Source organism: Sus scrofa, chromosome 2 (genome assembly GCF_000003025.6).
Source record: "Sus scrofa isolate TJ Tabasco breed Duroc chromosome 2, Sscrofa11.1, whole genome shotgun sequence".
Classification (NCBI taxonomy): domain Eukaryota; kingdom Metazoa; phylum Chordata; class Mammalia; order Artiodactyla; family Suidae; genus Sus; species Sus scrofa.
Window position 1 is genome coordinate 151174375 of NC_010444.4, and position 20391 is coordinate 151194765.

General features: G+C 63.7%; 1 protein-coding gene across 2 annotated transcripts in view; it reads right to left on the bottom strand.

Moving 5' to 3' along the window:
* PDGFRB (platelet derived growth factor receptor beta) overlaps positions 1-18444 on the bottom strand; it is a 37066-nt gene extending 18622 nt beyond the window's left edge. Inside the window, exons 1-4 of one of the 2 annotated variants that reach the window (XM_021085013.1) lie at positions 17838-18444; positions 2219-2264; positions 876-1199; positions 101-367 (exon numbers count right to left, since the gene is read on the bottom strand). In XM_021085013.1, coding sequence (XP_020940672.1) covers positions 101-367; positions 876-1199; positions 2219-2258 — 631 coding nt within the window. In that variant the 5' untranslated portion in view covers positions 2259-2264; positions 17838-18444. Of the gene's footprint in view, positions 1-100; positions 368-875; positions 1200-2218; positions 2265-2464; positions 2913-17837 lie in introns of those variants that run through there. The other variant, XM_021085014.1, reaches the window with a different exon arrangement.

The following is a 20391-nucleotide window of genomic DNA, read 5'->3' on the forward strand; positions in this document are numbered from 1 at the left end:
CCAGCGGCAAATGGACTATGACACTGCACCCTGGAGAGCTCTGTGTCTCCGCGAGGGTCACACTTGCCTGTGCGGAGCAGCAGGCCAGGAAGGGGCTCACCCTGGAGGCTGTAGACATAGTAGGCGTCGGAATCCACTTCCCTGTCCCCGATGGTGGTTTTGCAGACGTAGGTCTTGTCCTCAAAGGTCCCAGAGAAGCCACGCTGGTGGTCATAGGAGATGGGCAGCGGGACGTCCACCTTCTTCTCGTGCAGCGTCACCACCAGTCTCGGGTCCGTCACTCGGCATGGAATTGTGGTCTCCGTTATTTCCGTGAGAAAGATGAACAGTTCCTCGGGGTCAACAGGGAGAAAGCCCACGGCAGGATCTGCCAAGGTGGGGCCAGGAGGGTGGGTCAGGGGAGCCGGGTTTCTGGCTATGCCCTGACTTGCTGTGTGACCTGGAGCAGGGCTCTTTCCCTCTCTGGCCCTCGCCTTCCTACTACAGAATAAGGATGCTCTCAGATGTCCCTCTGGCTTTAGCGTTTGCTAGGGACAGCACCAGCGTGGGAAAGAAGGTAAGTCGCGAGCTGAAGGGCAGCTGGTACCTGGAGACTGGCGAATGGGGAGAGGGGCTGGGGAGGCCAAAAGGGCGCATACGGAGCCAGCTGAGAGCACAGGGTTCTTGGGCTCCAGGATGGGGTAGGCTGGCGGGGGGCACCCAGACCAGGGGTGGGAGTGAACACGCGGCTGCACTGAGCCAGGCTGGATTCCAAGACCCGCCTGCATTTATAGAGGGGCCGTTTCACGGCGTCAGTAAAGCGCTTCCCGCGCATCCCCCAGACGCCGCCGTTGAGAAGAGGCGCGCGGTGTGAGCGCACAGGCCGGGGCCCTCACCTGGCACGAAGATGTACAGCCGTTTCCGCTCGCTGGCCTCCAGCCCGGGGGAGCCTTTGTAGGTACAAAAGTATTCTCCGGTGTCCAGCCCAGTGACATTGGCCAGTGTCAGCACGCTGGAGAACGTGCCGTCCTGGGTTCCGGTCATTTCCTGCGGGGGCTTCTGGGACATGCGTTCCCACACCACCGGCGCTGGCCCCGAGCAGGTGAGCACAAAGGTGCTGGAGAGATTGAGGACCAGCTCTGGCCCCGGGGGCGTAATGACCAGGCCCCAGGAGGCCTGCGGTCCCAGCAGCAGCAGCGGAGGCAGCAGCAGCACCTGGCCTTTGGGAGAGGAGTGGCCAGCGTCAGGGCACGAGAGCGCCAGCACCGCCGCCACCGCTCACCCTGATCAGTAGGGGACACAGCCTGAGCCCAGGGCTCGGAGACCCAGGGACGCCCTCTGGCATCCTGGTCCCAGTGCCTTTCGGCCCTCAGCCGCGAGCCCTTGTGCAGTGCAGCGTTCAGGCTGCAGCACGTTCTCGCAAAGGCATCAGGAAATCCTCGGGAAGCAATTGCCAGGCCTCCAGTTCCTGCACGACTTCCCAGGTCACTTTCTGAGCCTCTTGCCTGCAGCTGCCCCGCTACCCAGGCTGTGTCCAGAAACCAGAGATGCCCTGCTTGGGGAGGTGGTGGCCAGGGAGGTTCAGAGGGGCAGACCTGGGCAGGGAGGGTGTTGGGGCCCCGGGAGGCTGAAGGGGCTGGGGTTGGGGGTATTGAGTGGTTTCCCTGCCCCGTGCTGCCCCCCCGCCAAGGATTCTGTAAGCCACGCCCCCTGCCTCAGCAGGCAGGGGACACTGGAGGTGAAAATAAGGAGCAAGCCTCGATGGGAGATGCTCAGCAGCCAGTCAGGCAGCCTTGGGGGCCTCTAGCTGGTCCCCGAGAGCCTGGTAGCAGTGACGGCCCGGGGGTGCCCACCAGGACCGGGACCTCACAGCCAGTGAGGGGTCCAGGCCGGGGTGGAAGTCCCACACGGGAACCAGACAGATAGCAGCAAGTGCTGACAGGGGAGGGGAGACCAGGCTGACTGCGAGGGACTGGGGAGGGGCAGGGGTGAAGAGGGCTGAGCCGAGGGTGGCACCAAGGGTGCCCAGTAAACAGGAGGGCTCTGGGGTTTCTGAGCTGAGGGTGGGCAGGGGAAGGAGGCCTCTGCCAAGACCCCCTGGAGAGGTGGGAAACGGAGGCTCAGGGCAGAGTAGCACCCTGCGTGCCCAGGTCCGGGTGCTGGCATGTGCCACCCCTTCAGCTCCAGGGTCCCACTTAGCGGGTCCCCGGGGCCCTCCATCTGCCCCCAGTCTACCTACCTATGAGGACAGAAGCTGGCACGGCCCTCGGAAGCTGCATGGTGTCCTGCAGAGGGAAACAGAGTCAGGGTCCAGAGGGCCAGACGTGGCGCCGGGCCTGTACCTGGGTCCTGCGAGTGAGCCCTGGCCTGAGTCTCGCAGCCTCTGGATGCACCGGGCTGAAGACGAAGGTCACCCCCATCCCACGATGAGCCCAGGGGGCCGCACTCTCGGGGCGCCAGGGCCCTGCTCTGGCTCTGCTTCTACCTGTCTGATGACTTGGCTGAGCCCCCGCTTCGCTGTGGGCCTGAGTCTCTGTGTCGTGAGGATGGGGTCTTGGGTGGGATGGTGTCCAGGGGCCTGCCAGCTCTAACAGCCTGTCCTTCGAGGGACAGTTCCAATACCAGGCTCTTATCCGCCAGGACAAATATTTGGGAAAGTGTGATGAAAGGCCTGGGGGAGGGGAGGGGAGGGGAGGGGAGCCCGAACCCAGAGAACTCCCACAGCTCCGCAGGCACAGCAGGAAGTGGAGGCGGCTGTGGGAAGGGAAGCGGGGGCGTCAGGGCTGTGGAATGTGGGGGGGGCAGACCTGGCCCCTGTACTCAGCCTCCAGCGGCACAGGGAGCCGGGGGAGAGGGGAGGCCTTGCCCCTAGAAGGGCCCCTCCTCCACTTCCCGTGGTTGGATGGGGAGACTGAGGCTCCGAGAGGGAAAGAGGTTTGCCCAGGGCCACACAGCAGCGCTTGTCCTGGAGGGAGACAGAGAGACTCGAATGGGGCAGCCAGAGGGGCAAAGACTCGGACTCCGAGAGAAAGGAAAAGCCCAGAGATGGAGGCAGAAAGAGACGGGAGCAGGGCCCGGAGGGAAACAGGTCCAGCCACGTGGGTCCTCCCTCCCATCCCATCGGCGCCTCCGAGGGTCCCAAGCAGCTGCCAACAGCCAGGCTTGCACGACGGCAGTGTCAGTAGGACGCAGGTCAGAGGTGGGGAGGGCGAGACCACGTGGCAAGGTGACAAGGGGACCCGGCGAGGTGGGGCTGCTGCCTTCCCTGAGGGCTGCCCAGCCCGGCGGGCTCCTGAGGTCACGCCCAGCCTGGCCCTGCTCCACTCCCATCTCAGCCGTCAGTTCCCAATCCAGGGCTGGCCTCTGGGTTTGAGTCCCAGCAGGGCCACCTCCTGTGCCTCTGTCTCCAGCTCTCAGAATGGGGGTGACAGTGAGGGTACCGCTTTCAGGGCTGCATCCCAGGCTCTCGGAGCAAATCTGCTCCCCGCCTCCACCCCGCCCCTTCAGGCCAGCGTGCCCGAGGGTCCCCTCCCCTCTCCAGCCCCCTCTGCAGCAGCCCCTGGCCTGTGTCCGCTGCCCAGCCCTCTGCTGGGGGTCAGGCCTCCTCCAGCAGGACGGAGCAGCGCTCAGCAGAGCCGGCAGCCCCTGCAAAGACCTGTCTGCCCCTTGGTGGGTGCCCTCTGGATCCCCCTTCCTGCCAGAGATCTTAGCCAAAGAAAATCATTAGCAGCAGAGGCTGGGGGAGGACCCATTTCAGCCTCCTGGTCGGCCACACTGTTTATTATTCTAAAGGAGGAATTTGGTCGGCTGGTTTGGCTCTGGCAGGCTGTGGGCTGGGCCCCTGGGGTAAGCAACCCCTCCTGCCCCCCACCCTGCACTCCCCCTGCTAGGTCCTGGGCTCAGGGGGCCTAGAGTCCCTGAAGCTTAGAGCTGGGAGGGGTCTTCTTGAACAGGCAGCAGAGGCCCAGAGACGGACAGAGTTACGGCCCAGTCACACAGCAAAAATGCAGACTCAGGCTGTGGGGCGAGGAGAGGCTGTCGGGGAGAGGGGAGCCAGCTCAGGGAGAGGAGCTGTCACCAGGGATCTCGGACCGGCTCCTCTCTGGATGATCGAAGCATTTCGCCTCCCATCGCAAGGGCCTTCAGAGGCACCGTGAGACCGACTGAGGGTCCAGCCCTCTCTGGGCCATACAGGGAGAGGTCGGGGGTTCGTGTCAAAGGGCCATCTCCATTCTAAAGCTGCCGGGAAGGTTCTGGTCACCACAGTTCCCGCTGGGGGAGTCTGGGGCCTCGAGAGGAGGGCTGTGCTCCCACGGCCGGAGCAGAGTGAGAAGCTCTAACAACCTGCTCTGTGGGTTGATCCTTTGCCCACGGTCGTGGATTTGCTGTGTGTGCTTCAAACAGACTGTCTCCCTCTCTGTTCTTTGCCCTTCGGGCGACTTCCCAACACATCAGCCAGCGATGTGGACACTCAGGAGGTGGCAGGAGGAAGCGTGGCGTGGACAGCAGACCCATGGACTGGGAAGACCCAGAGTGGGGCCTAAGGCCACGGCCTCCTGGGCTGCCCCGGCTGACTCGCTGGCACACCATTGTCCACCCAATGCCTGGTGGACGCCTGTGCTTCCCAGAGGCCGCTTTGTTTCCAGCCAGGGCCAGCAGGGCCCAGGTGGCTACTGTGGGGTGGCGGGCTGGCCTCTGACACCCCTGTTCTGCAGGGGCGGGGCTGCGCTCGGGAGGAGCCACCCGGGACCAGGTGACGTCACGGTCAGGGCCGAGGCACCTGCCTCCCGACGCGCTCTCCTGCTTGGGGGGCCCTCGGAGAGGAGAGTGAGGGGACCCATGGGAGAGGAGGGGGGCCAGTTCTCATGACTCCTCCCGCTTCGGTCAGGTCTGGGGGACAGAGGCCCAAAGAAGGGGAAACGGCCCAGCTCCTCGCGCTGAGTCAGAGGGCGCCCCGGTGCAGGAGACGACCCTGAGGGAGCAGAGCCAGGGACCCCGAGTCCAGGCAGAAAGCGCGCTTGAGTCACTCTCGGAGCCCGGCCTCCGCTCCCCGCGTAGAAACCCCGGCTCCTTTCCCACCAGCCTTAATCTAAATAAATCCCATCCAGCTCGGCCACATCCGCTGACAGCAGCTTCCCTCCCCCGGGGTCCCGAGACTCCCACGACACAGGCGGGGGGAGGGGGCCTGCATGGCTGCCAGCGGGGGAGGCTTGCACACGGCGAGCACGTGCACACGCAGCACAGGCTCCTGCCTCCGCACTCGCTCACACGCTGCTCTCACACGCCCGTGTGCCATGGCCCCGGTGTGCCTGGCCCTCACGCCGGCCCCAGGCACGGGCACGCCCACAGGACACATGCCTGCCCGCCACCTCTGTGCCCTCCCGTGTGGGCGCGCGTACCCAGCACAAAGCCGGGCACATACGACATGCACAGAGCAGCACGCCCTGCACCCCAAACTCACCGGAACACACACCCACTCGCAAGCCTCAAGCCAGTGTGCGCCGCGTGCCTATCGCACCGGGGGCTCTTCTGAGCACTTGGCATGGATTGATTCAGTTGTTGCTCAGACACGCTGGGCCCCATTTTAGACGGGGACTGAGGCAGCGGTGCCTAAAGACCTTGCCTCGGACACAGAGCAGAGACCGAGCCGAGGTCAGCTGCTCTTCTGTTTACCTGGTTTGGGCAGAGGCCAGTGGCCGCTGATGGAAACAGACGGGACCAGTTGATCCAGCCAGGACAGGGCTTGGTGACTAGATGTGGGGGCTGGGGGACAGGTACCCTACAGAAGCCCCGCTCCTATTCTGGCTGGGGTCTGAGGGGCAGGGGTGTGTGTGGGGGGTGGGGGGGGCGCAAAGTACCTTTTTCCTTTTTTTCTTTTTCTTTTTTTTTTTTTTTTTTCAGTCTTTTGTCTTTTTAGGGCCGCACCTGCAGCACGTGAAGGTTCCCAGGCTAGGGGTCTAATCGGAGCTGCAGTTCTCAGCCTATACCACAGCCATAGCAACGCAGGATCCCAGCCATGTCTGCGACCTACACCACAGCTCATGGCAACGCCAGATCCTTAACCCACTGAGCGAGGCCAGGGATCAAACCTGTGTCCTCATGGATGCCAGTCAGATTCGTTTCCGCTGCGCCACGACAGAAACTCCCTAGGTGCCATTTTCTGATATGAGAAGGAGGTGGCAGAGAAAGACTGAGAGTAGGCACTGAGCTGGTTTAGGGCTGGCAGGGGCTGTTGGTACCTGAGCGGCTGGAGGGACACTCAGACAGGAGGCGGGGAGTAGGCTGGGCAGAAACAGCACCGAGATGGGGCAGGAGGAAGCCCTGCTCTGGAGGGCAGGGCTTGGGGCCGGCAGGCGGTCTCAGGCCAGGGATGCTCTGAATTAACAAGATGCCAGAGGGAGGAGGAGGCCTGGCCGAGGGGTCGCGGGGTGAGAGTCTTGGAATGTCAGAGCTCTGAGGCCCTCGGGGACCGTCCATCTGAGCCAGCCGCCTTCCTGTGCTGCGCTGTGAGGCTGGGGAGACCGAGGCTCAGTGAAGGACCAGGCCAGGGCCCAGTGTTCTGACCTCAGCAAGCCAGGCTCCGGGCGCCGGCCGGGCTCCGAAGCACAGCTGACCGGGCAGCCCCTGCCTCCAGGCCCAGCTTGGATGCGAGGCTGGCGGCTCAAGGGCCCAGGGTTCGCTGCAGCTGCTGCCCCTCCCTCCCCCAGGATAGTCCTGGCCTTGCCACACCTAGATCTTGATGCCAAAGTCGCCCTCCCTGCACCGTCCAGCCAGGCCGGGGCTGGAAACGGCCTCGGAGGAGCTCACTTGTTAAGTGGCTGGCGGAAGGGGGTCACGGACTCCAGTTTCCTGCCCGATGGCCTAGTCCTGTCTCCTCCACACCATGGCCGCTTCCCAGCCCTGCAGGCAAACCTCGGGGGCGGATCCCTGACTGAGAGGAAGGGCTGTGAGTTCAGGCTCAACTCCACCACCCACTCACGTGCCCTGCCCCTCTCCGAGCCTCAGTGTGCCCCTCTGTACCCGCAGGGGCCAGGGCCGTCCTGGGAACCCTTCCAGGGCCGGCATGGGGTGGCTCTTGGACGCTGCTCGGGAAGCAGCTGTGCTGAGCTGGAATGCTGGGGTGGGGGTGGGGTGCTGGGCAGGGGCCCGAGCGAGATGTCGTGACTCAGCTGGAAGAAGGCAGCCAGCTCCAGGCTTGGGGGCGCATGGGGACGAGGATCTGGAGCCGGGGACTGAGTCCTTCCGCCAGCCGCCGGGAGAGCGTGACGGGGATGGCACGGGCTGGACCTGGCCCGGGGTGGCCGCTGTGGCCTTGGCCCACGTGGGCTTAGATGTATATGCCACCTGGCAGCACCAGTCGGGGAGCCCCAGCGGGAGCCAGGCAGGGGGGCAGCATCCCGTGGGTTGGGAGAGAGTCATAGGCGCGTGTGCGCGCGCGCGCGTGTGTGTGTGTGTGTGTGTGTGTGTGTGTGTGTGTGTGTGTGTAAAGCTGGGAAGGGGCTGAGGCTCAGGGTGCCTGCCCCCCTCCACCCCATGCCCTCTGCTGCTGAAGGTCCAGCCCTTTGCCCGACACACTGAATCTCCACACAGAATCATGTGGAGACCAGAGAGGGTGAGGAACCTGGGCCGAGTCGCACAGCGCCGCAGCTCCATCGCCCAGGCCGGCCTCTGCTGCTCCAAGCCCCAGAGGGCCCACTGTTTGCCAGGAACCTCCATGGTCCCCCCCGCACACACAGTGGCAGAATCAGCTATGGGGGGCCCCGGCATGGCGCCCAGTGGGTCCCAGTGAGGGGGGACAGGGCCAGCTCCCCGGGCTGCCGCTCTGGTCCCCGCCCTGCCCCCCCAGCACACACCGGGGGCCTCTGGCTCCCCTCCCATCCCACCATCAGCCTGTGCCCTCCTGTGTTCTCACACCCTGAATAACCAGAAGAACTTGCTGAAATGCCCGCTGGGTCCTTCCCTGGCACCTCATGGCCCTCCAGCTGCCGAGGAGCAGGCGGCTTCTTAGCCCAGCCTTCCAGAACCTTCACGCCCTGGCCTGGCCGCCAGGCGGCTGCTCCAAGGAAGGACGGATGGATGGACAGAGGGGGTTGCTGCCCGCCCAGCTCCCCGGGGCCCGACTGAGGCCCCCACCCTCTTGTCACTCGTCTCCCCAGGAGGCCTCCCCGGGGACACAATGGAAAGAAACGACCTACTTTCTGGGAGTTCAAAATAAAACGAAACATCTGTCTGGACCAGAGCCAGGCCGATAAAGACCGGCCCCATCCCCCCGGAGCCCCGCGTCCTGCCGCCACCCCGCCCCCGCCGCCCGCGAGCGCTCGGGGTTGGGGGAGCAGGCCCAGCGCCTTGGAACAGTCCGTGGGAAAGAGCTCAGTGTGTGCCTCACGGCCACTGGGGGCCCAGGGGAGGGGGCCCGGTCCCCGCACAGGCTGGGAACCGCGAGGAGGAGAAGGAGGTCACGGGGGAGGGAGGCCGGGAGCAGATCCCTGCCCACCCGCCTGCGGCAAAAGCGCTTCCGCCTCCGCAGGCGCCTCGCTGGCCTCCCTGCTCGCCCCACGGCCACCCCCAGGCCCTATGGCCTGGCCCAGTGGGTCCCTGGCCTGGAGGCTCTGGATCCCGCTGGGCCTCGAACAGCCCCTTCGAAAGGGAACCAGGTCTGAGAAGCCTTGGAAGTGGCAGTGAGAGTCGCTCTCCCAGCGCCTCCGTGTGAATGATCTCCGAACAAGCCATGCCGTCAGCACTGCTTCTGCCTTTTCCAGATGAGAGCCAGGCAGAGGGGTCACAGCCCTTGCCCAAGGTCACGGAGCTCACCATGGAGGAGCTGCGGGGCTTGATCCTGGGCCAACCGGGCCCGGAGCACGGGCTCAACAGCCACACAACAGCCCCCTGCGGCAGGGCAGGGATGACAACGCGTGGCTGGCACACGGTTCGAGCTTAGCACCTGTCACCAGGCTCGTTCCTCCACCGTCTGTCTTCTGACCCCTCCGACACTCTCCTCAGCTGGGCGAGGCGAGAATGGGCCGGACAAGGCAGGAGACGGACGCCGCCTTTCACGGAGCCCTACAGCCTTGGGGCTGGGGGGGGCTGTAGGTGCCCCCCCCCCGCCAACAAAGCAGTTGTCCAGCCTTCAGGAGCTCAGCTCCCAAGATAGGGATCCACTACGTCACCTGGGGCCCATTCCATTCATGGGGTGGAGAGGGGGTACCCACGGCGCGTACGAGTTCCTGAGCCAGGGATCGAACCCGCACCATAGTAGTGAGTGAACCGAGCCACGGCAGCAATGGCAGTGCTGGATCCTTAACCCACTGAACCACCAGGGAACTCCCCACTCCATTCCAGGACAGTTCAGGATCCTCAGAGGTCAGGCTGTTGGCCCATCACACAGTCTGTCTCCCTGTGCCCTCTACCCGTTGGTCCTGCTTCCACACACCAAGGCCAGCGTGCCCCCTCTCACCCCAGGGCATCTTTCTTCCCATTCATTTTTCTGATGCTTCACAACCTGGAAACACACCCCTCACTGACCCAGAGCTGGGCACTCCGCTGCCTGAGATGCTTAGCCTCACAATCCCATGAGGCAGGGACAATCGCTTTTCCCATTTCACAGAGGAGGAAACCAAGTCTCAGAGAGGTGTGGCAGCTTGCCCAAGGTCACACAGCCAACAAGTAGTAAGCCAGTGATAAGCTGAGATGCAAACTCAGGCCCCTCTGACCCCAAACCTGAATTCTTTTATTTTTTATTTTTACTCTTTTGGGGCCAGGCCCACAGCATGCACAAGTTTGGGGGCCAGGGATCAACCTGCACACAGCAGTGACAACGCCGGATCCTGAACCCAGAGAGCCACCAGGAAACTCCCAAACCTGTATTTTTTGGCGTGTGTGTCTTTTCCAGGGCCATTCCCACAGCATATGGAGGTTCCCAGGCTAGGGGTCTAATCGGAACTGTAGGCAACGGCCTACGCCGGAGCCACAGCAAAGCGGGATCCAAGCCGCGTCTGTGACCTACACCACAGCTCACGGAAAGGCCGGATCCTTAACCCACTGAGCAAGGCCAGGGATCGAACCTGCAACCTCATGGTTTCTAGTCAGATTCGTTAACCACTGAGCCACAACGGGAACTCCGCAAACCTGTATTTTTTTGACCGCTATTCTAGACTGCCTCACTTCTGCCCAGAGATGGGTCTGTTCACCGGAACCGGGTCCACATGAAATCCAGGCTCTCAGGGCCAGCAAGAGATCTATCCCAGCTCAGCCGGGAATGCGCGTGTCCACCGAGGGGTAGAATCAGAACCTTCCTGCAGCGTCACTGGGGACTCTGACAGTCAGCATCCAGGCTGGGGACAGCCTGGGTCTGTCAGGGTGGCACCCAAGCAAGTCTCTAGCCCAGCAGGGGTCTGACCCAAAGGAAGCAGACAGCGGCGGCCAGCCCTACCACAGCCTGCTGCGTTCTCGGCCCAAGCCTGGCCCCGCTGGGGCCCCAGCGGCCCCTCCACCGTTCACAGAGGGCCTGGGGGGCCTCTGCAGCTGCAGAGCTCCGGGTCTCCCCCATTCCTCGCCGCCCTCCCTGCAACCCCCGCCCCGGCCGCCCCCCAGAGCCTCGTCTCTGGCCGGTGCCATGGCAACGGAGAGCACCAGGCCCTGGCAGCCAGAGGAGCCCCCGAGAGGGGTCCCAGGCTCAGGCTGGGGAGGGGGTGCGGCAGGCGCAAACAAGCAAACCTTCTGTTCCCCTGGCCGCTGCCAGCCCGGATCAGCCCTGGGCCGGGGCGGGGGCCGCACAGAGAGGGATTCTCAGAGCCAAGTGGGCAGGGGGCAGGCAGGCCGCGGCCGCGCGGACTGACCCACCAGCACGCGGCCGCCCCCGGCCGCCCGGAGCCGCGTGGGGCAGGGCAGCCAGTTAACGAGAACCTGCCATTAACTGGTGCCAATTAGGCAGCATTGAGATTCCCCTCAGAGCCTGCCTGGGCGGCAGAGCCCGAGGGGAGGAAAGCCCGCGTTTCGTTCCCTCCTTGCTTCCTCGGCATCTCTGCCCTCACCCCCGACTCGCCACCTACTGTCCCTCGACTCGCCACCTACTGTCCCTCAGCCTCCCGTCGGGGCTCCTCGCCAAGGCCTTCGAACAAGGTAATGCAAGTAAGACACAGGCCTGGCGCAGCGCCTCCCAAAGTCAGGGGCCACGGGACCCTTCTTCCTTCACCCGCGGGAGAGCAAGTCACTCATTCTCCTTGGCCTCAAGGCCCCGCTCGGCCGGGCTGTCGGCACAGGGCTGCGAGCAGCGAGGTGACGGGGACGCCAGGGAGGGTGGCCGCTCTTGTCGCTAACTGCCAGCGGCTCAGCCCAGGCGGGGGGGCCTCCTGGCATATCCTCGAGGACTCAAAGGCCAACCCAGGACCGGGACCCAAGTCCAGTAACTCGCCATCTGCCCCCAGCTCCATCCTGCGCCTTCGCTTAGCCCTTGGTTTGACGTTTCGCAGATGAGGAGACCCAGCTAACGGTTTGGGAATGTCTTCCGGCTCCTCAACTGGGATTTGGCTTTCAGGCCGCGCCCCACAGATGCTTACACAGCACGAGCAATCAAGTGGCCGTGGAGGGCCAGCTCTTCTGATCCTCAGTCGCCCCCCAATAACCCAGGACTCACAGGGCTGGGGAACTGAGAGAGGTAGGTGATGGTGACCCGTCTCCTGGGGACAGGCTGGTGCCCGATGCCAGCAGGCTGTGCCTGAAGCTTCACGGCACAGCCAAAGCCCCTGGGGACCCAGCCAGGCCAGGGTGGCAGTCCCAACCGGAAGCCACTTAATCCAGGTATAAGTCCCAGATCTGCTGCCTCGTCACTGCGACCTCTCTGGGGTTAACGTTCCTGAGTCCCCGGTTCCTGGAAAAGAGACATCCGTCTCCATTGCTGTGAGTTAGAGCTGATGACGAAGGGCCCCGGCTGGCACAGAGGAGGCGTCCCGTAAATGGTGACTCTCAGGGTTGTGGGACTATTTCAGTGGGGAGGAGTGGCCTTGAGTTGAGTTCTCTGGCGGACCATGCCAGGGAAGGCTATTCACAGAAGCTCTGAATGAGCCGTTCAGGGGGTGCGAGACCTCGAGGCATCTGGGTGAAAGGGCAGGGAGAGATGGCTGAGGCTAGAGGTTGGGGCTCTCTCGCAAAAGGCAGGTGATGGGCAGAGAAGGAGGGCAGAGGACACCTTGGGAAAAGGTGGGGAAAAAGTAGGAAGCCAGCTTGTCAGGGTGTTAGCAGTGCGGGGCCAGCTGCTGGCTGGGCAGTGATAATGCTGCAACTCCAAGCACTTATGGGGTGGGGGGCGCCACAAAGGAGAGTGACAGGAGAAGGCTGGCCTGCACAGTCGGAGGGCTGCATACTTAGAAGGACCCTAAGCATGTGGGAGGGTGTGGATTAGAATCGGGACGCCGGAGGCAATGCGACCAGTGCTGGGGATGAAGCCATCTCAAACCCGGTGGCAGGACCAGCTATGAAATTTGTGGGGCCGAGTGCAAAATACAGACGTAGGAACCCTTGGTAAAAAAACCAGTAAGCGCCCTAGCCCAGGAACTTGCCTAGGAGCAGCCCTAAAACGAAACAAACAAACAACACAACAAAACCATTAAGCGTTTCAAGACAACGTCCTGAGCATGGAGCGCCCTGTGACTGAACGCGCAGGATGCCCATGAGGATCCCCCTGCTCCCTGGACCAACGGGGAGGCCACGCATCTGTCTGTCTGTCCACCCATCCATCTCTCCATCTATCCATCCATCCGTCTGTCTGTCCGTCCATCCATCTCTCTATCTATCCATCCATCCGTCTGTCTGTCCGTCCATCCATCTCTCCATCTATCCATCCATCCGTCTGTCTGTCCACCCATCCATCTCTCCATCTATCCATCCATCCGTCTGTCTGTCCGTCCATCCATCTCTCCATCTATCCATCCATCCGTCTGTCTGTCCACCATCCATCTCTCCATCTATCCATCCATCCGTCTGTCTGTCCATCCATCCATCTCTCCATCTATCCATCCATCCATCTGTCTGTCCGTCCATCCATCTCTCCATCTATCCATCCATCCGTCTGTCTGTCCGTCCATCCATCTCTCCATCTATCCATTCATCCGTCTGTCTGTCCATCCATCCATCTCTCCATCTATCCATCCATCCGTCTGTCTGTCCGTCCATCCATCTCTCCATCTATCCATCCATCCGTCTGTCTGTCCGATCCATCCATCTCTCCCATCTATCCATTCATCCGTCTGTCTGTCCATCCATCCATCTCTCCATCTATCCATCTATCCGTCTGTCTGTCCGTCCATCCATCTCTCCATCTATCCATCCATCCGTCTGTCTGTCCAGTCCCATCCAGCCTCCATGATCACCATCATGCTCAATGCCCTGGGCGAGGGGTGGCCAGGGCCTAAGGGACAGGTTTGTCAATCTGACCCTGCCCTCTGGGGCTGACCCTGGAACACCCCACCACCACCACCATGCCCACTCAGCCTCGGCCTCAGGCGTGGAGAAGCTGGAAGCGGGGTGTCGTGTCCCTCATGGCTCCGCTTCCCGGGGCAGAAGGTAACCAGGGCAGCAACGAGATGTGAAAGAGCCTGGCAGGCCTCTCGGGGGCTAAGGCAGAGCTGGATGGAACCTCTGGGGTCGCTGAACTGTCCCCTTGCCCCTCACTTTACGTGTAAGGAAATTACGGCCGGGATGGAGCAGCGAGGGGACCAAAGTCCCCGCGAGACCACCCAGGGGGTTTCCAGCCCTGCTCTGCATGGCCTGCTCCTCTTCAGCCCTAACTGCCCTGCGGCTCCCCCCAGGGGAGCGGGAGCCTGGGCGCTGGACCACAGAGGTGGGTGGTGCGCGTCCAGCGTCTGCAAGAGGAAGGCCCGGGCCTTCGGCCCAGGTCCCCGGCTCTGTGCTGCTGGCAAGGATCTGGATGACCCAGGGCACAGCCCTGCTTGGCACCTCGGCCTCCTGCCCGTCAAGAAGGAAGCTGAACCCAGTGGCACCCAAATCCTTTTCATCTCCGACCTTCAGAAGCTGTCTAAGCCCCTGGGCAGCTGCTCCCACCTCCCAAGGGACATCGCCCTTTCCATCCCAGGGCGGAGAAGCTGGTGCCTCTGGCAAACGAAGGGGTTCGGGCACCTGAGGCGTGAAATAGCCCTGAGCCCAAGTGCGGGCAGGGCAGACAACACACTTTGATTTCCAGCTTCTGGCACGAGGCTGGGGGCAGGGCGCCCAGCGAGCATCCGAGAATGGCGGGGCCTGGGTTCACGGCCGGAGGACGGGAAGGTCTTTTTCTGGAAGGTTCAGGGCCTAACGTCTCGGGGAGGAGGGGCTGGAGGTGGGGTGGGCTTCGGCACTGGAAGCAGGAAGTGTGTGAATTCCACACTCCAGAGACATCCCTCGAAGTGTCTGAGGTTTCAAAAAATCAGCAAAGGGTCAGGGCATCCACACACCCCCCCCTCCCCCCCCCCCGCTCACAGGCAACCCTCCGCTCCTTCTCCATCAGCATCCCAGGAAAATGGGCTTCTGGGCGCTGGGGAAATACATCCTCCAGCCTCCCGGGAAACGGAGCGCGTCAGTGGCCGCTCCGACGGGCAGAAGCTTCCTCCTCCTCGTTATGGGTCGCTGGTGCCCATTAGCGGTCATGCATCCTGACCACTTTCTGCAACATGTAGAGAAAGGGTAAGAAAACACCCTTTCATTGTGGAGTTAACTACGCGTGATCCCTGCGTACACCGCAGGGCTCGCGCAGCGGCCGCGTGGCTGGAGGCCTGGAGCTGCTCTGGGGCTGGACGGGGCTCAGGGAGCATCGGGTTCAAACTCCGTGTTTCACTGACGGGAAACTGAGGCCCAGAGAGGGACGGACTCCCGCACAGCCACAGAGGCTCGGACGACCGTCCCTGGAGCGCCGAGGGGCACCCCCACCCCATCGTGGGTTCTGGCATCAGAAACCCCGGGGCTAAGTCCGGGGCCCAGTACTTCCTCGCTGCGGGACTCGGGGCAGCTGACGCCACATCGTAACCTCTGGGCGCTGCTGCTTCTGTAAAACGGAGAGTTGCCGTCTGAGCCTCGAGATTGTCGCCGTGATTAAATTAGTTTGGCAAATATTGATCAAGTGCTTGTGAAGGCCCGGCCTGTTGTCAGCGCTGAGCGACACGGCCGCGGACTTGGCGGTGACAGACCCAAACCCAGGGGGACCTGCTCAGAGAGGCTGAAGCCCCGACGCCGGGGATCCCCGTGCGTGGCGGGGGTGGGGGAGGCTGTGGAAGACAGGGGGGAGGATGTGCCCCTTTCCGAGGTCTGCCACCCGCAGGGCCCTGATCTGTGTGCCAGAGTGGGCTGAGGGCTACGTGCAGGAATGCCAGGCCCCCCAATCCTCCCCCCTACACACCACAATGCTTGGTAGCCCATCCCGCACAGAGCGCCCCGACTCCCCTCCTTCAGCCTGAAAGGCAGCTGGTCTCAGGGCCAGCCTGTGCCAGCAGGATGGAGGCGAGCCTTCAGCACGCTTGTGGCAGCCACGGCCCTTCCCCTCCACAAGCAGAGCCCTTCGCGAGCCACAGAGCAGTTTCCCAGCCAGGTGGTCCATGCAGGAGGCGGGGAGGGCGCAGCCGCCCTCCTCCAGCCCCGGGCATCAGGCCTGACCCCGTCAGGTGCAGGGACAGAGCGAAAGGCCTCATCTACGTGCGCTCCCATCCGGCGGCTCACGGGGGAGGGCCCAGCGCCCAGAGCGGCAGAGCACCGGCCCAGGGTCGCACAGCAGCTGGGGCACAGGGGCTGCTGACTGTGCCCGGTCCTCCGAGGCCTGAGCCTGGTGTGGTCTCCCCACCATGCCCGCTGCCTTCCAGATGCGGACGCAGCAAGAAAGAGCCGTGGGGGCCTGAGGTTGGCCCCTTGGGGGTGGGGGTGGGAGTGGAGCCAGGCCCGGGCCGGGTCTCCTGACTCTGAGTCCTCCGTGCTTCCCGCTGCCCCACATCTGTGGGCAATTAGAGCCCCAGCTCCTCTTCCCGCAGGCAGGCGAGGGAGGGGCTCGCGGTCGGAGGAGGGGACGGGACGGGGCCTGAACGGGGCCCTCCTCCCTCGCCACACACCAGGCCCCGGTGGACCCGGAAGCAGGACAGGCCTGAAGCTGCCCCTTCTGGGGAAGAAGGAACAGGCCTTGTGGGGGGATGAGGGCTCGGCCCGGCCGGGTTCCGTGGGAGCAGGGGGTTACGGCCTTGGTCCCCGGCAGACCTCGGCCTAAATGCCACCTCTGCCGGCTGTGCGACCCTGGGAAAGTCGCAGCGCTGCTCTGACTCACTGGCCTCGTGCTCAAGGCAGGGCTCACGACAACACAGACGCCAAAGGCCTGCGAGGGCCCAGGGTCTGTGCCCGGCACAGGGGAGGAGGTGACAACGGGAACCAGCAGGTCCCCAGGGGCCGCAGCCTCAGGGCCCTGCTGCTCAGGGCAGGGGACGACCGCTGGACGTGAGGTGTCACTAGAAGGGCGGTCGCAGAGGCAGGGGACTCCCTCCTGGACATAGAGAAGCATCCGAAGGATCCCCGCGAGGTTCCGGGCAGGCAGCGGAAGGAGGGTGGGGGCACGCGGTCTCCAGCGAGTCCCTCCCCTCATGGCCACCCTTTCCCAGCCCCACTGCCCTCCTAGGGACACGGGGACCAGAACCCGAGACGGGGAAGCCTGGCGCCTGCCATGTCAACAGACGCGACAGCAAGGCTGCACAGAAGGGCATGGCAAGCCTTGGAAGAATGTAAACCCAGAAAGGCTGCCTGGAGGAGGCAGAGGGGGGAGGTCCCTGGAGGAGAAGGGCCGTGGTGACGAAGGGCCTGTCCACAGGCAGGGTCGCGAAAATCCCTCCTGGGATCCTGGGATCCGACTGGCAGGAACACCAAGCCCGAGCCTGGAGGGTGGGGCAGGACGCGTCCTGACTCCCCAGCTCCGCCGCCCACCAGCCACGCCGCACCACTTTGTGGCTGCTCTGAGCCTCAGTCTCCTCCCACGTAAACTGGGTACAAAACCGGACCCTGCCTCTGGAGTTGCTGGTGCGCGTTACACGGGACCGCGCGTGTACACACCACGCGAACAGCAAGTGGCCGTGGTGGCAGCCGCTGTCAGGAGCCGGGGCTTTCTACAGGCACAGAAAAGGAACCAGAGATCAGATTCGGGCTTGGGGGGAGCGGAGAAGGAGGGAGACCACCAGGAGGCCTGAGCAGCTGCCTGGGACTGGAGGAAAGCGCCCCACAGCCGATCCCCCTTTTCCAGAGAGGAACCCCCAGATCCGACGGTCGGATTCCAGACGCCCAGTCTGGGCTGCGGGACGTGACCGCCAGGACGGGCCTGCCGTGGCCCCATCGCCTTCGCACTTTCCCAGCCGCTGGGGGTTTGGAAGGACACTTTAGGAATCTGGAAAATTTGCAAATCCATTTAAATCCTGAGACGTTGCCTGGCGGCTGACTGGCCTAAAGCCAGACAGACTCTCAGGGACAAGGCTTGGGCCTGGGGACAGAGGCTGCGAGTCTGAGGTCCCTGGTCCACGCACCCTGCCAGCCATCTCCCAATTCCTCTCTCACGTCCTTCCCGCTCTCCCTGCCCCTCCCGCAGGCGGTTCTATGCTTTGGAGGCGCCCCTGCCCCACTTAGCACCCAGCAACCTCTGGGGTTTGCTTGGGGCAGGAGGCGTCCACCCCAGAAGCAGCCGGAGCAGGAGGGAGCTCGCTCCTCCGGCCCTGAGGTCGTTCACAGCCTCCTGGCCACCTCCCATCTGGTTTTGTTAAAAATATTTTCCATTTTTTGACCTACCCAACAAGGCGCAGTCTGGGACAAGGGGACAGGACCAGGGGCTGGGCTTCTCTCCTCTTTCCGGCACTTACCTTGCTGCTGATGCCTCCTGTGGTGTGGGCAGGGTCCTGGGCTCTGGCTGCCGCCCCCTCCAGGAAGACCTCCACACCGCCTACTCTCTGCTGTTACCAGAAAGACGTTGCTGGACCCGAAATGGGGCAGCAGCGGGCAGGGAGGCCGTGAGGACGGCTGCAGGCTCCCGGAGCCCCGGGAGAACCGAGGGAGTCGGGGGCTGCAGGGGTGAGGAGTGGCCTCACTCCGAAAGCATCCTTCTGGAGCAGCCGGGCTGCCAGGAAGGGCCGCCCTGGTCTGGCTGCTGCCTGGTGGCGCTGGTCAGGGGGGCCCGGCTCCCTCCTCCTAGTCCCTCCTCCTCTCGGGCTCCAAGTGGCTCACAAAACGGTCCTGGGTCCCAGACGGGGTGGGCAGGGACTGCGGGCTGCTGGCTGCCCCGGGAGCTCACACCACTGTGGGCTTGGCTGCCCCCCCACCTTGGGGGAAAGGCTGCAGGGCGGCCTCTGATTGGCTCAGCTGGGAGAAGGGGGCCGGAGCGGGGAGGGTGGACGCGTGCGTCTGTTTTCAATTTTCAGCCCCCTCTCTTCTCCCCCAAGTTTCTTGTTTTTCTTCCTCTTTCCCTCTGCTGCTCCCTCCCGTAGCCTGCTCGCTCAGGATGTGAGGGGATGTTTAGAAATTCCGCAGCCCACGCCAGCCAGCGGCTGAGTCACTTTTATTAAAGAGTGGCTGGCCCCACTCGCCTGCTGCCTGTCTCGGTGGCAGCCTCCCTTCGCCGTGGCGCCTGGGGGCGGGTCCCTGCTCTGTGCTGGGCTCTCCCGTCTGCAAAGGGAGCCCCGATAACCTACCCGGTTGACTCAGTCCCCATCGGTTCACCTGGGTGCACTTCCTGTGCTTCAGCCCCGCGCAGGGGTGGGCGGCCATCCTCGTTAGGGCGGGGGGCTGAGAGTGGAGAGTGCACGAGAGAGGGCGCTCGCCGAGGCCGGAGGGAATTGGAATGGGCTTCGCAGGAAAGGGGGACATAGACGAGGCAGAAAGCCCTTCTGAGGCCACCGGTCCCTCCTCAGAGGAAGAAGTCGAGACCCAGGCGTGAACAGCAGAGAGGGAGAGCGACCCGCCTAAGGACACCCAGCAGGCTTCCGATTCCAGGCACCTTCCTCCATCATCCCCAAACCCTGGAGTACCAGAAAGGGTTGATCCCTCATGGTCTAGACCAGGAACTATAGCCCGCAAGTGAGTGTCCCAAAGTCACAGCTACGGCGGAGCCGAGCCGGGTCTCACGCGCGACGTGATGGAGCAGAAACAGGCCATCTGAGGCCGACAGCTGGCCCTCTGCAGTGTCACCAGGCGCCCCCACCCACCTTCTTCCTGGGTCCCTCTCGCGCATTTCCGCGTCCGGCTACCTGCCCTTTCCGTGCTCCCGGCCCCTCTGCTCCTCCACGCCGAGATCCGCCAGGGTGCCTCCAGGAACCCCGGGCCTCTCACCCTCACTCCTTGAACTCTCGCGTCTCAGGTCAGAACACGTCTCTAGGCACAGACTCCTGGCCTAAGGACATCATTTGCGAACAGCTTAGAGAGGAGTTCCTGTCGCGGCCTCAGTGGAAACGAATCCGACTAGTACCCATGAGGATGTGGGTTCGATCCCTGGCCTTGCTCAGTGGGTTAAGGATCCACCGTTGCCGTGAGCGGCGGTGTAGGTGCAGACACGGCTCGGATCCCGCGTTGCTGTGGCTGTGGTGTAGGCCGCAGCTACAGCTCTGATTCGATCCCTAGCCCGGGAACCTCCATATGCTGCAGGTGGGGCCCTAAGACAAAGTAAATAAATAAATAAATAGGCTTAGAGAGTCGAGTGAAGTCACCCCCCCACCCCACTACTGTGCACACGGGGAAACGGAGCCCCAGGGAGGGAAGAGAGGCGTCCGGGCACCCAGGTAGAGCCTGACTCTGCCCAGGGCTCCTTCCCTGCCGCCCTCTGTCTCCCCCCCGCTCCCGGGGCTCCCAGGGTCCTGTTCTGGGGGGAAGGGGTACCTGAGGTAGGGTTTCACCGTAACCTCTCCTGCGGCCATTCCTGGCTGTGGCCCGTGGGGGTCGCCCAGCAAAGCATCTGGGCTGGGCCACACTGGGGAGACGGGCTCAGTCTGGCTCCAGGCCGCGGGGTGGGGGCCACAGGGCCTCCCCAGAGAAGGGGCCTGGCCTAGGTCGCTGGCAACGTGGTCCTGGGGGATGTGGAGGACGCCAAGGGCCACAGGGTCCAGCGAGAATGGGAGGCATTTCCACCCGAGAGCGCTTGGGTATTGGGGTCTCAGGCCTGGCTGCAGCCTGCACGGCTCTGCGTGGGCACCTCGCCTTCCCTGAGCCCAGGTCCCCTGGGTGGTCTCAGCGGGCAGGGGCGGGGGTGGGGGCGCTCCACCCGCAAGTTTCTTAGCGTTGGACTCTAGCTGGGGGAGGAGGCCAGTGGGCCCCAGGGCAAGGGGACAGCTGGGGGCCAGAGATGCAGCACAGAGGGGAGGGGGCGGCTGCTGGTGGTTCCCCGGGGAAGCTGGCGGCCGCTGGTTTCCGGCCAGCCCGGCCGTCCGG